Raw genomic sequence first — 15,121 nt, forward strand, 5'->3', positions numbered from 1 at the left:
TCGCTTGAGGCCTGGAGTTTGAGATAAGCCAAACTTGTCAACACAGCGAGACCCCCATCTCTACAAAGAAGAAAATAATTAGCTGGGCATGGTGGTGCTACTCAGGAGGCTGTGGTGAGAGGATTGCTTGAGCCCAGGAGTTTGAGGTTACAGTGACCTATGATCATATCACAGCAATCCAGCCTGGGTGAAACAGCAAGATCCTGTCTCAAAAAAAAAAAAAAGAGAGAGAGAGAGAACTATGAATGTGAAAAGAGACATATTTCAATGTAAATCATGTTGAATACTCAGAAAGATACGGTAAAGGTAAATTCCTAAAGAAAATTATTGTCTAATTAGTTGTGAGCCAAAAAATGTTAAGAGATTGGTAAAAAACAAACAACAAAAAAAAAACATAAGGACTCTATAATGAAAGTGCTTACCAACTGTATTTAAGATATTGTTACACTTAAAAAGAAAAACCAAAAGTGTAAATTGGGAATGTTGAATTATGTCACTACGTAAGAAATACACATTGAACTCCTAGGAGCAGACCAGTCCTCAAAGACCTTAGTCCTACATCCTAAAATGGGGGAATAAATTTACATTATATAAATGTATAATCAAGTGCTTAAGGTTATGTCAAAATTTTTTGTATTGTGATTTCTCACTCTAGTAGACTTCATCAAATAACTGATTCTAGAGGGTGGTTTCTAGTGTGATTCCTACTTAATGAATTGCCATCTTCTAAAAAAAGTCAATAAATAGTACAATGAAGCCTCAGTAATTTATCATAGTCAGAAGTGTAAAATTTAGGTTTAACAATGATGAAATACTTACAGTGTCTTCTGATAATGAACGGCGGCAAAGATCTACAGGAGAAAAATTGTTTTAAAAGTAGTATTGCTGGGTAAATCCCATTTCTTTCACTATTCCAAAGAGCAAGATCTAAATTCCTAAGCAGAAGATTCCAAGATAATCGTAGTAACAAGCAATTGTGAAATTTACATTAGCATCAAATATACTACATATATATTATTGGTCTCTTGACTTTCCTAGCTCTTTGGCACTTTTCTTTCATTTGTTGTGTCTATGCTAAAAATATTTGTAAAGTGCATTAAAAAATACAAATGTAGTAAATATTAATTGCAAAAAATCAATTACAGAAAAGTATAAAAATAAATAATCCTATCACCCAGAAATAAACATTACTAGCATTTCAGTTATTTAGTTTTTAATTTTTTTTTTGTTTTTAAAGTTGGAGGTCTCACTCTGTTGCCCAGGCTGGAGTGCAGTGGCTTAATCATAGCTCACTGCAGCCTTGAAATTCTGGGCTCAAGCGACCCTCCCACCTCCGCCTCCCAAGTAGCTGGGACTATAGCTGTGAGCCACCATACCTGGCTTAGTTTTATATAAGTGCACAGCTGCATTTTAAAATGAAAGTGAGACATGGTGCATACTATTTTGAAACCTCCCTTCCCCATTCAATATCCTGTGGATATCTCTGTTACAATAAACATAGATCTACATTATTGTATCTTTTTTAATGTTATTGGTTGTAGTGACTGTAATTACTTTGTGATTATGGTAAAATTTAGCCAATCCTTTAATAGTACAGAACTTTATGCTGTTTCTAAATTTATGTTCTTATGAATATTCCTTCAATGAACATTCATACAGACACATACGTAAATTTATCTAATCATTTCCTCAAGTTTCTAGAAGTGAAATTATTGGATCAAAGGGTAGGTAAATTTAAAATCTGCTACACATCACCAAACTGCTCACTGAAAAGTCTGTATTACTCTTACACTCAAACCCACAATGTATGAGAATGTTCTTCATTGGGTATGATCAAGAAATTATAATTCTGCCGGGTGCAGTGGCTCACACTTGTAATCCCAGCACTTTGGGTGGTCAAGGTGGGTGGGTCACTTGAGGTCAGGAAATTATAATTCTTTTTTTTTTTTTTTTTTTTTTTTGAGACAGGGTCTCACTCTGTCACCCAGGCTGGAATACAGTGGTATGATTTCAGCTCACTGGAGCCTCAACCTCCTAGGCCCTCCTAGGCCCTGCTGCCTCAGCCACCAGAGTAGCTGGGAATACAGGTGTGTACCACCACACTCGGCCACATATATATATATATATATTTTTTTTTGTAAAAACGAGGGCTTACTATATTACCCAGGCTGGTCTTGAACTGCTAGGCTCAAGCAATCCTCCTGCCTTGGCCTCCCAAAAGTGCTGGGATTATAGGCGTGAGCCACTGCTCTCAGCCAAAAAAATTATAATTCTTAAACAGATTTTTCTTCTCATGATGCTCTAACCTCTGTTCTTATTTTAACTTTCAACATTTGACAGTAAAACTGTGATCTCATTTTAACCCCTAATATTTAACAGTAAAACAGACTTTGTTTCACCTTTTTTTCCACCCCAGTGATCACTGCAGTACATACATCACTTTTATAGCTTCCAGGGAAAAATTTATGCACAAGCAAAGTCAAAATGTTTCACATGTTAATACCTGACACAGTTCTCTAATAAATTAATTTTTTTCTTAATTAAAAGCTTCAGCTGGGCACAGTGGCTCACGGCTGTAATCCCAGCACTTTAGGAGGCCAAAGCAGGCAGATCACTTGACGACAGGAATTTGAAACTAGCCTGGCCAACATGGCGAAAATCATCTCTACTAAAAATACAAAAATTAGTTGGGCATTTCTGGCATGCGCCTGTGATCCCAGCTACTTGGGAGGCTGAGGCACAAGAATTGCTTGAACCTGGGAGGCGGAGGGTGAAGTGAGCCTGGCCAATATGGTGAAACCCCATTTCTACTAAACATAAAAAAATTAGCTGGGTGTGGTGACGCGCACCTATAATCCCAGCTACTCGGGAGGCTGAGGCAGGAGAACTGCTTGAACTCGGGAGACAGAGGTTGCAGTGAGCCGAGATCGTGCCATTGCACTCCAGCCTGGGCAACAGGGTAAGATTCTGTCCCACTCCATAAAAAAAAAAAAGAGAGAGAAAGACGACAGGAACTTGGAGAAATTGTCACTGCATCGATAACTTCCATTTAATAATTTCACAGAAGTCAAATGCAATTTTAGAAGATACTCTACAAAGTTATATGCACATTATATTTACAGATAAGTTTAACAAACTTCCAACCTTCAGCTTTTTGTAGGATTTTCATGGCCTGGTTCAGCTGGCCTTGGCCTATCAGTGCACATGCAGTGTTGTAGCACAGCTCATGTGTGCCTTCTTGGAGGCCCAGGTTCTCCTGTCAGGGGACAAAATACCAGTTAAATACTAAATATGAATAATACTTCATGACTGTATGGGTACACCACAAGGATACTCACTGGAACCACTTTTTCCCAATTGCTTTGAGCTGCAACAACTGCTGAAAGGTTTGTTTTCCTCTCCTCATCATAATCATCTTGGGAGTTTCGGACGAGATCTCTATACACTGCTAAGCATTCATCATAGCGTTCCAAACGGTATAACTGAATAATAAATAGCAAGTAAAAAATCAGAGACAAATATGGTGTTATGTCTTTAATATCATGCAAACCTTTTTTGGAACCACTAAGTAGGAATCCTAGTTCAGCATAACGTGAACAATCAACTGTTTATGTTTTACAATTTTTAAATAGTTCCATGTACTAGTCATACTTTCAAATAAATTACTTTTCGAAAATACTTTTAAAATGAATTTTCACTATATTGTGGTTCTGTAGGCAGGATTCAGTTGAGAAAAGTCATTTTCTTTCTTTTTTCTTTTTTTTTTTTGAGACGGAGTTTCGCTCTTGTTGCCTAGACTGGAGAGCAATGGCGCGATCTTGGCTCACTGCAACCTCCACCTCCCTGGTTCAAGAGATTCTCCTGCCTCAGCCTCCCGAGTAGCTGGGATTACAGACGTGCGCCACCATGCCTGGCTAATTTTGTATTTTTAGTAGATATGGGGTTTCTCCATGGTCAGGCTGGTCTCAAACTCCCAACCTCAAGTGATCCGCCCGCCTCAGCCTCCCAAAGTGCTGGGATTACAGGCATGAGCCACCGCACCCGACCCAGAAAAGTGATTTTCTTTTTTTTTTTTTGAGATGGAGTCTCGCTCTGTCACCCAGGCTGGAGTGCAGTGGCGCGATCTCGGCTCACTGCAAGCTCCGCCTCCCAGGTTCATGCCATTCTCCCGCCTCGGCCTCCCGAGTAGCTGGGACCAGGCGCCCGCCACCACACCTGGCTAATTTTTTGTATTTTTTAGTAGAGATGGGGTTTCACCGTGTTAGCCAGGATGGTATTGATCTCCTGACCTCATGATCCGCCTGCCTTGGCCTCCCCTAGTGCGAAAAGTGATTTTCTTTACCTTTCTTCTTGAAATTAGTAAAGTGCCTAAATAGGTTGTGAAAGAACACCTTTCTATAGCTCTAGGTAACCCTGTTACCTAGATCTAAAATTACAATGAAAATATTTTTCCACAACACAAAATGATTACTAAAATAGGAACAAAATTAAATGTTAAGAAAAAGACTTAATGTTTCCTAGGAGTTCGCTATAATCTTCATTTTATCTTTCTCAGAAACCAGCTATCACACAAGTGAGTCTCAAGCAGACACAATAGAATTCCTACTGATTTCATTCAAGTTGTGCTCAAAGAACAACAACTGCCACTCTAGGTCAATTAGTCCATTATGTATGACACAGGTTGATGTCCTTAACCTCAAAATGCTAGAATTTACCCTAAAGTTATCCAGTTTACCTTAAAAATTTTTTATAGACCTACAATCCATGAATTTGTCCAAATCTATCTTCAACTCATTTGTATTATTAAATCCATACTACCTCCTGAGGACAATACATTCAATACAACATTATTTGCCCTAAATTGACACTTAAAAGTCTTTAAGAGGAGGCCAGGCATGGTGGCTTACACCTGTAATCCCAGTACTTTGGGAGGTCAAGGCAGGCAAATCACTTGATGCCGGGAGTTTGAGACGAGCCTAGGCAACATGGCATAACCCCGTCTCTACTAAAAAATATAAAAATCAGCTGCGCGAGTTGGCACATGCCTGTAATCACAGCTACTTGGAAGGCTGAGGCAGGAGAATCGCTTGAACCTGGGAGTCAGAAGCTGCAGTGAGCCGAGATAGTGCCACTGCACTCCAGCCTGGGCAACAGAGAGAGACTCCATTAAAAAAAAAAAAAAAAAAAAGAAAAACTTTAAGAGGGTTTTGCTAGCTATAAGACACACATTTCTGTCCTCTTGTCATTAACAGCCCTATTTTACATTAGGCTTAATTTTATGTCTCAAAATACTTTAAAATATTTTCACAATTTCATGGGCTAGAATCATCTAAATTCTTATCTATAATGACATCCTTGGAGTAAAATATTAGTGAAATAGTATTTCAAATCTGTTTAAATATACAAGCTCAATGTGCTTCATCTTTCTAACTCAAAAGTCAAAATTAAACAGATTAGTTCATTTTCTTTGATTTTCTGATTACCTGAGGAAGTCATTTGTTCATAGCACATTATATATGCAACTGTTTGTATGAAGATCAAGAAGAGGAATTATGTTCAAGCCTTAAGGACTGGTTTGGTGGTCAGTTTTGTGGAGCATCAGGATGGGCTGGGTTTCCTCAACCCTGCTCCTTGCTAGAGGTAGTCATGCTCACTCAGTATCACTGTCAACATGTATTTAAAAGCAGTAATTACCACTTGTCCATAAAGCTCCTTCAGTTTGTCTGTCTGCTGGTTGGCACTTTCTATTGTCTTCAAGGCAGTCTCAATTCTGTTCAGCCTGTACTCGCAATATGCCTTTTCAAAGGAGAGAGAGTTACTGAAGAAGGAAAAAAAAACAGTATCTGATTATTATCTAACAATGCAATGCACCCATTATATACAACACCACTCTAAACACGGGATTTAGTCCTGATAACAGATGAGAAAACTGACAAAGGTTAGAGACTTGTCTAAATATCAGATAGCTTGTAAATGTATATCAATCAAACATATAATTAAGCATATATCAATTTCCCTAGCCTCTCTTTCATGGATATTGTTATTAAAATTATTGGCCTTTTGAAATAAACATTTAAGAAGGAAATCATTAATCTACTAAATAAGTAATTGTCTTAGATACAAAGATAATCTGAAGGATGTTAAATGGGTTGTTTTATAAGTTTCTTCAATTCATTAACAAAACAATAAGCCATATAATACTTCTTTAAACTTGTTTAAGAAACAAATGATTAGCAAAGAAACAGTAACTAGAAATCTTAAAAGAAGTACCTGTAATCAAACAACTGGTAAACACTACTAACATACACACACTTAAAAATTCATCTACATTAATGTGATACCTCATTGTTGATGTTTCAACCATAATCCATGAGGAAAAATATTTATCAAAGCAAAGGCTAATGTCCTTTATTTACTTACCTAACAAAAAATTTATTTTTGAGCCAGGTGTGGTGGCTCATGCCTGTAATCCCAGCACTTTGGGAAGCCAAGGTGGGCAGATCACTTGAGGTGAGGAGTTCAAGACCAGCCTGGCCAACACGGCAAAACCCTGTCTCTACTAAAATTACAAAAATTAGCTGGGCGTGGTGGTACACATCTGTAATCACAGCTACTTGGGAGGCTGAGTCAGGAGAATCGCGTGAACCCGGAAGGTGGAGGTTCCACCAGCCTGGGCGACAGAGCAAGACTCCTCCCAAAAAACAAACAAACAAACAAAAAAAAAACTTTTATCCAAGACTCATTGACAAAATGTTTTTGAAAATGTCTCTTTTCTCACAAAATAGCCCATAATCAAGAGACTGAATTTTAGCAAACATATTTAATAGGAGAAAAGCAGCATTGCCTCTATTCCCTTTTATTTTTAATAAAGTTTACAATTAATTTTTAATCTCTAACACATTTATACGCCTCAAATATAAAAAGAAAAAGAGATACACTAAGAGGCTTTATTCCCACTGCTACCCAAATCTAACCTGTTCCTATTACCTCCTACAAATGACTTTTTTTTTTTTTTTTTTGAGACGGAGTCTCCCCGTCACCCAGGCTGGAGTGCAATGGCACGATCTCAGCTCACTGCAGCCTCTGCCTCCTGGGTTCAAGTGATTCTCCTGCCTCAGCCTCCCAAGTAACTGGGAATACAGGTGCACACCACCCTACCCAGCTAATTTTTTGTATCTTCAGTAGAGATGGGGTTTCACCATATTGGTCGGTCTGGTCTCAAACCCCTGACTCGTGATCCGCCCTCTTAGGCCTCCCACAAATGACTATTCATTGTTTCTCTTTATACTGTTTGTTTTGCAAATACAGGCAAATGCATATATAAATTTTTATATCCTCCTCCTCTTGTAAAAGGAAGTATAATATATATTGTTCTGCACCTTATAAACCAGTATCCCATTAATATGCTTCAAACTTAATTTCAATACATATTTTTTTGGAGCCTAGGTATAACAGTAAAGAAACTTCGACTGAGTTATTCTCGCTACATCCTCCAAGGACTCATAATTATGCCCCACAACTCTCTATGGTTCACCTCCTTAGTGGTTCAAAGGAAACACAGTGGTTTTAAAAAAAAAAAAAAAAAAAAAAAAACTCTCTAAGGCTGAAAAAAACAGAAGTTACTAGTATTCCTTCCAGTTCAGAAACATTATTGACAAGCAAAAGGGGGGAAAAAAAAAAAGGAAGGAAAAAAACGTTAAAAAAAATCAGCAAATAGTTGGGAAAAAACATGGAAGAGATTATAGCTATAGTAAGTGTTTCTAATAACTGTACAAGCAACTAACTGAATCACTTACTTGGCTAACACTTTGGTGTGAGTATTGATGACATTCAAAGCTTCCTTGAAACTTCCATTCTGGATAAGGCATACCACTTTACAATGCAGGGCAGTTATGTCATCTTTGTTGATCTGTAGTACTAGAGAACAATTTTAGGAAAAGTCATTTTTAAATCCATTTCCTTTTCACATTTTTACTAAATTTTCCCACCCTGTCTCTCCGAAAGCTAAATTTCTACTTTTATTGCAACAGAAATAATTGGTCAGAACAACTGGAAGAAACAGCAACAAAACAAAACAAATCCAGAAAACAACTAATCTTCGCTTTTAACTTAAGAAGTGACAATAAGGAGAGTTATAGATTAAATTTTCAATGAGATAAAGATTCCCAATATACATGTACCAAAAAAGTGCAGTGAAATAAAGAAGAAAGAAGCAACTTCTCCAGATATTTCATCTTGAAATGCATGCTACATTCTACATAGTTCATTACTTCACAGGGAAAAAGTTCAGGTAGAATTTGGAAGCAAATGACCTAGGTTTGGTGCAAGCTTGCCACTAAATGCTTTGAGGTCTTGGGCATATCACTTAACAGCCAAATCTCAGTTTTCTGAGCTACAAAATGATTAGAAAAGCATTACCTATTTAATAAGGTTACTGACAAAACATGAAATGAATATTTTGGAAAAATCTTATAGAGTATAATACAAAGGCAATTTATCTTGCTGGCAACGTTTCCAAAAATCATTAAAATTTCCCCTTTTCAACTAAGATGACCAAAGTATAAGGAAGAACTCAGGTGGCAAGTTTCAACGCTAACAACTGTTCGGTGTTAAAATGACCAGGATCATAGTTACTCTTGCTCCTGTGCAACTACAGAAGTCCAATTCTCAAAGAATCACAAGAATTTCTACCAATTAAGAAAACATACTGGTAAACAAGTTGACAATCTTTGCTGATTAAAGAATTCCTGCAAAATACTATACTAAGTATACAGTACTGGTTGGAAGGCTAGAGCTAATTCAAACAAATTTAGGGATCAAATAATTCTAATTCGTAGCTATTTTCCTCAATGTCTGAAATCACCAAAAGTGCACTGTGGGCACAATCACTACTTTTCACGTTAACCCAGTACTAGAGTGTTGAAAATTACTTAGATAGCTTTGCATGTTACTGACACACCTTTTAGGTTACTGCTACTCTGAATAGCTAAGCCCTGCCTTGGTAATTACATTTCCAAATCTAACATGCACAGGCTGTATCTTCAGTAGAGAAGAACTGCGCAAGACCGAGAACATTAAGTAGCATGGCCATATTCCAGGTATGTAGTAAGGAACAAAAGAATATGATGAATTAAACCTCACACCAAAGGCGGTAGAACCCGAAATCATCCCTTACAGGGCAAAAAAACAGGCCAAACTTTTCTTCCGACATTATTTCAAGTGTTGGTGCTTCCACACACATATTTCCTAACTTAATAACACTGAAGAGATCCCATCTATGGGAATGACAGGCCTGACATCCAGATCCAGCCCTTTCCTCTCGCCCCGTAGAACCCGTACAGCTTCCACCTGGTTAGCACCAGCCTCTAAACTACGTGTCCCAAGCAGGTTCCTCCCCCTTTAGCGGCCAAAGAGAACAAGCTCCCTCAGCAATAGAGTCCTGATCACTGCGCTCAAGACGAAGAAGAAAAGGAGGCACTTTGGAATATTTGTGAAATAAAGCAGCAAAGGAGTCAAATAAGAAAACAGTTTGAAATGGACTCCGGGAGCTGCGGTCTCTTTAAAACCTTCCCTCGCTTCCCGCGGAGGGTAAAAAGAGAAGTACACGTGGCTCTAAGCAACCAGGGACCCCAGGCTGGCCTGGTGAAGCCGAGGAGTGAGACCTGCGTCTTCCGGGCGCTAGGGCCCGAGCCGGGCGGACAACAGGCGGGGGGGTTTCGGGGGTCTCCCCTTCCCGTGCCTCCCGCGCGAGGTGGTCTCGCGCGCCGGAAACAGGCCGCATCCTCCAGCCGGCCTGGGCCCGCCCCAGTGCCCACCCCGACACTTACTCTTATTGACGGTTTTGAGAGCGCGCGTGAAGTCGCCGTTCTGGCCATACCGGTTCACTTCACTCCACAGCGCAGGTACTGACACCCCCCCGCTGCCGCCGCTCGCCATCTTGGAGGAGACGAGGGGCGGGGCGGGGAGACCTCTGCCCCGGAACAGGATCTCCGAGGCAGCCAAGAGGAGGAGGAAGTCGATGATTGCTAAGCGTCGCCGAGTTGGGAGCGTCTTCAGCCCTAAGGCAGCATCAGCGATCATAATCTTCTGCTCTCGTGGCAAGAAATTTGTGCGGATAGAGTTGATACACCTCACTTGAAGTTGGCCTGGAGAAAAGAGGCGTCGGACTCCTGGACGGAGTTGGGAAACGGTCACCAGTTTCGGCTCAAAGCAGCCTGTTTCCAGGAGACCGCCATGGTCGAGGCAGCCAGCGTCCTGGTCCCACGGTGCGGGGCCGGACGATCATTTATGGGATATAAATAAAAGGACTGTGAGGTGGTAAATAAAATACTACCAACTAGAAGCCATAGGGAGTCATTTGAAGGAGAAATAGGCACGGCTCATCTGTGGTTGAGGGAAAGGGATCTTGAAAGATGATTAGGAGAACTTGGGTTCTGGGGAAAGTGCGGGAAGACATTCTGGCAGAGAAGCAAACGTGAAGAAAGGTAAGAAGGCAAGAATCTCCCATTACAAAGGGTTTGGTGAAACCCTTTGCCTGTCATTTTCGCTCCCTTCGGGAGCAGTCGGCAATAAGCTGGAAGGGTAATGGGGTGAAAATGCCCGTGGTCAGTTCCCTGGCTCTGCGACTCACTAGATGTCTGACAATAAACAAGTTACTTAGCTTCTGGGAGTATGTTTTCCCGATTGTGAAATGGGGATACTATATTTGTTCTAGAGATACAAAATATTAGGGTTTGCTTGCGACCGTAATATCAAGATGTGTTCAGATGTACGAAGGGAATGGATATCTGTTGGGTACACTTGATGTGAGTGATTTTTTTTTTTTTTTAAGAGACGGGGATCTTGCCGTGTTGCCCAAGCTGGTCTGGAACTCCTGGGCTCAAGCAGTCCTCCCACCACAGCCTCCCCAAGTGCTGGGATTACAGGCATGAGCCACCACACCAAGACGATGTGAGTGATTCACTTGATGTGAATGTTGTATTTTATTGAATGGCCTGCTCTTCAGACTCATATCTCGTCATGACCTTTACAACTTCTGCTACTTCCTGTGTCCCTCAGGAACCTAGCTAACTTTTTTTTTTTTTTTTTTTTTGTGAGACGTAGTCTAGCTCTGTAACCCAGGATGAACCTCACTGCAATCTCCACCTCCTGGGTTAAAGCGATTCTTTTGCCTCAGCCTCCCAAGTAGCATGAGCCACCACGCCCGGTTAATTTTTGAATTTTTAGTAGAGATGGGGTTTCACTATGTTGGCCAAGCTGGTCTCAAACTCCTGACCTCAAGTGATCCGCCCTCTCTCAGCCTCCCAAAGTACAGGGATTACAGGCGTAAGCCACCGTGCCCGGCCTTGCTAACTTCTTTTTGTCTTTCAGTCTTTCTGGTTATACGTTGAAAGTTACTTTGAGGAAACATTTGATCTTGCAGACTGGGCAACCTTCTGGTTGCATCCTCTTAGAACAGGGGTCCCCAACCCTGGTACTGGTCTGCAGCCTGTTAGGAACCGGGCGGCACAGCAGTAGGTGATCGGTGGGCCAGTGAGCAGTACCGCCTGAGCTCCTGTCAGATCAGCTGTGTTATTAGCTTCTCAGAGAAGCTCAAACCCTATTGTGAACTGGGAATGTGAAGGATCTAGATTGCTCACTCCTTAAGAGAATCTAATAGTAAATGTAATGAGCTTGAATCATACTGAAACCAACTGTCCAACTCCTGTGGAAAGATTGTCTTCCCTGAAACCGGTCCCTGGTGCCAAAAAGGTTGGGAGACTGCCTATAGGACTCTCTGTCTACTTCTGAGCACTGATAATTAAGGGTTATCTCACTCTGTATGGACTATAGTTCTGAGGCCAAGGAACCATATTTACCTTGCTCACTGCAGTATCCCTAGGATCTAGCATACTGCCTGGCACATAGTTGGCATTTTTTGTTTCACATTCCTTGCCTAATCTTGAGTTCCTTGAGGGCAGAAACTGCCCAGCTCCTGATATGGCATATGGTGCCCTGCCATATTTTTGTCTGGTCCTTCCAGTATATACAATGCAAAGAGCAAGAAAGGTGGCTTGAACTGTAGGTGCTGGAGGGTGTAATTCTTGTGAATTAGTAAAAATCATGAGAAGAGCTTTAGACTTTTACTGACTAGAATTGTCACAGGTTTCAAGCCAGTTATGTTTAGATTTCAGGGGGTGGGAGCTCCAGATGACATGGTATACCCAAAATGTTGTGTGAGAAAATTGGGTATACCCAAAATTTTGTTGTATTTTGTTATTCTGAGAAAATGTAGATTCCACTGTATTCTCCAAAGGTGTTTATATCCACCATCCCCTCCCAAAAGTTAAGAGCCACTGCCCTAGTAGTACTTTTTAGAACATTGACTTTATATAAGAATTGGCAATTTTGGTTTCTATATCATTCTAATCCCATATACTTTGTAGCTTTTAGAAATGCTCAGAATTCTGCTGCTGTGGACTTGTTTCTATTTCTTATGTCATTTTAATGGAGTTTTGTGGCAAACAGCCTATAAATATGGGGCTTAACCTGCCATTTTTGAAACAGGAATCTTCCAAACCATAGTGGTGTTTTTTTTTTTGAATAAACAACAAATTTACATCTCACATTGTGAAGGATGGAAAGATTGTCTGGTGAGGGCCCACTCTGATTCATAGATGGCATCTTCTGTTTTCACATGGTGGGAAAAAAACCAGACTGATCTCTTAAAGCATGTATCTGATGCCACTTTCCTACCCTCATGATAAAATCCGAATCTGGCCTCTGCTTGCCACCTCCCCAACTCACATAGGTCTCTTCACTCATTTCCTAGCCCCCTTGCATGCTATTCACCTCTAACTTCTATGTAGTTATGTGTCCCCCTACCTCCTGGAATGTGCATTTTTATTCATCTGACAAGTGTTTGTTTTGTATATGCCAGTGCCGTGTATTACACCAGTTGCTGTGATACAGCTGACAACAAGACAGCCTAGTGTAATACATTTATTTTCTAGTTGGGAGAGATGGGTAATAAATAAACATGTACTATGTTTGGTGGTAATAAGTTTGCTGAAGAAAATTATGGAAAGGTAAGAGAGATTGAGTATAGACTGTGGAGAATTAGTCTTTTTCATTCACAGTATACAATTGTTTTCTAGAGATCAGAGAGTCCTTCCTACTTTTGTGTATTCACAATACCCTATTGTTAATTCCATATTAAGACTATATACGGTGTTTTGAAATTGTCTGCCTCTGGAGACTTCCAAGATTCATTGAGAGCAGAAGGTTAATTTTGTTCATCTTTGCATTCCCAGGGTCTTATATATACATAGTAGGCTGTATTTGTTCTCTAAAAAATACAGAACCAATAGGATATGTAGAGATTATGAGAAATTGGCTCTGCAAAATGGAGGTGAAGTCCCACAGTCTGCCTTCTGCAGGCTGAAGGCCCAGGAAAGCCAGTGTAGTTCCAAACCCGAGGGCTTGAGAATCAGGGGAGGCAATAACGTAAGTCCTAGTCTGAAGGCCTGAGGACCAGGAACACCAACGTCTGGGGGCACGAAATGGATGTCCCAGCAGTTCACCCTTCTTCCCCTTTTTTGTTCTATTCAGGCCCTCAATGGATTAGATGACGCTCACCCACATGGGTGAAGGCAGTCTTCTTTACTCAAGTCTACTGATTCAAGTGCTAGTCTCTTCCAGAAACACCATCACAGATGTACCTAGAAATGTTTGACCAGCTATCAAGGCATCCCGTAGCCTAGTCAAGTTGACAGAATTAGCCATCTCATCAGTATCCGCAATGTATTTTTATATTAATGGATTTAGCCTGAGAAGCTTCCATGTACAGTATCTTTTTTTTTTTTTGGCGACAGATTTTCGCTCTTGTTGCCCAGGCTGGAGTGCAATGGTTCGATCTCAGCTCACCACCTCTGCCTTCCAGGTTCAAGCGATTCTCCTGCCTCAGCCTCCCGAGTAGCTGGAATTATAGGCATGCACCACCATGCCTGGCTAATTTTGTATTTTTAGTAAAGAGGGGGTTTCTCCATGTCAGTCAGGCTGGTCTTGAACTCCCGACCTCAGGTGATCGGCCCACCTCACCCTCCCAAAGTGCTGGGATTACAGGCGTGAGCCACTGCACCCAGCCTCATGCACAGTATCTTATGGTATCTTGTCAACTCAGAGGCAAGCAGAAGAAATAAGACGTGAGCCACCACGCCCAGCCTCATGTACAGTATCTTATGGTATCTTGTCAACTCAGAGGCAAGCAGAAGAAATATTTAGCTCCATTTTATAACTTGACTTCCATTCCACTATTTTCATTGTACTGCAATGTGAGATTAACAATTCCACCCCAAGTATTTGACGTGTGGGAAGCTGGATGTAAAAACACCATTAAAAACAACTCTTTTCAATGGCTTTCTAAGGTTGGCTGGGCTGAAATGGCAGTTTGTGGATGCTCCGTGGCACATCACACTGCCCCTTTCTTCATATTTTTAGAAATTAAATCAGCCGATGGCAATATTGAATTCCAGGTAATTTTCTTTCTTTCTTTTTTTTTGAAACAGAGTTTTGCTCTTGTTGCCCAGGCTGGAGTACAATGGCGCAACCTCAGCTCACCACAACCTCCGCTTCCCAGGTTCAAGCGATTCTCCTGCCTCAGCCTCCTGAGTCGCTGGGATTACAGGAATGCGCCACCATGCCCGGCTAGTTTTGTATTTTTATTAGAGACTGGGTTTCTCCATGTTGGTCAGGCTGGTCTCGAACTCCTGATCTCAGGTGATCCACCTGCCTCGGCCTCCCAAAGTGCTGGGATTACAGGCATGAGCTACCATGCCCAGAGAATTCCAGGTAATTCTCATGGTGAATGAATTCCATTCATACTGTTGTTCTTCAGTCTGCCAAATGGATATTACATAACACATTTGTGTGCCATGATGGGCCTTACATACATTGACTCGTAATTCTCACAACTTTATGAGGTGGTATTAGTCGCATTTTCACTTCATGAAATTGAGGCACAAAAAAATTAGACATGTTGAAGATCATACATCATCCCTCACCTGGGCTACAATAGCCTCTTAACTAATCTCTGCTTCTCCTCTTGTCCACACAACAGCCAGAGAACCTTTAAATATGTTAA

The 15,121-nt window shown here is 40.8% G+C and overlaps 2 protein-coding genes across 3 annotated transcripts in view; one reads left to right on the forward strand and one right to left on the reverse strand.

The window, feature by feature from the left end:
- SRP72 (signal recognition particle 72) overlaps positions 1 to 9,976 on the reverse strand; it is a 35,589-nt gene extending 25,613 nt beyond the window's left edge. The window contains exons 1-6 of the mRNA XM_004038693.5: positions 9,828 to 9,976; positions 7,797 to 7,917; positions 5,695 to 5,818; positions 3,339 to 3,482; positions 3,145 to 3,256; positions 820 to 851 (exon numbers count right to left, since the gene is read on the reverse strand). Coding sequence (XP_004038741.2) covers positions 820 to 851; positions 3,145 to 3,256; positions 3,339 to 3,482; positions 5,695 to 5,818; positions 7,797 to 7,917; positions 9,828 to 9,936 — 642 coding nt within the window. The 5' untranslated portion in view covers positions 9,937 to 9,976. The remainder of the gene's footprint in view (positions 1 to 819; positions 852 to 3,144; positions 3,257 to 3,338; positions 3,483 to 5,694; positions 5,819 to 7,796; positions 7,918 to 9,827) is intronic.
- A 17-nt stretch (positions 9,977 to 9,993) lies between these two features.
- PPAT (phosphoribosyl pyrophosphate amidotransferase) overlaps positions 9,994 to 15,121 on the forward strand; it is a 74,287-nt gene continuing 69,159 nt past the window's right edge. The window contains exons 1-2 of one of the 2 annotated variants that reach the window (XM_063705278.1): positions 9,994 to 10,484; positions 10,832 to 10,950. In XM_063705278.1, coding sequence (XP_063561348.1) covers positions 10,928 to 10,950 — 23 coding nt within the window. In that variant the 5' untranslated portion in view covers positions 9,994 to 10,484; positions 10,832 to 10,927. The remainder of the gene's footprint in view (positions 10,485 to 10,831; positions 10,951 to 15,121) is intronic. The other variant, XM_031010389.3, reaches the window with a different exon arrangement.

This window comes from Gorilla gorilla, chromosome 3 (assembly GCF_029281585.2).
Source record: "Gorilla gorilla gorilla isolate KB3781 chromosome 3, NHGRI_mGorGor1-v2.1_pri, whole genome shotgun sequence".
NCBI lineage: Eukaryota > Metazoa > Chordata > Mammalia > Primates > Hominidae > Gorilla > Gorilla gorilla.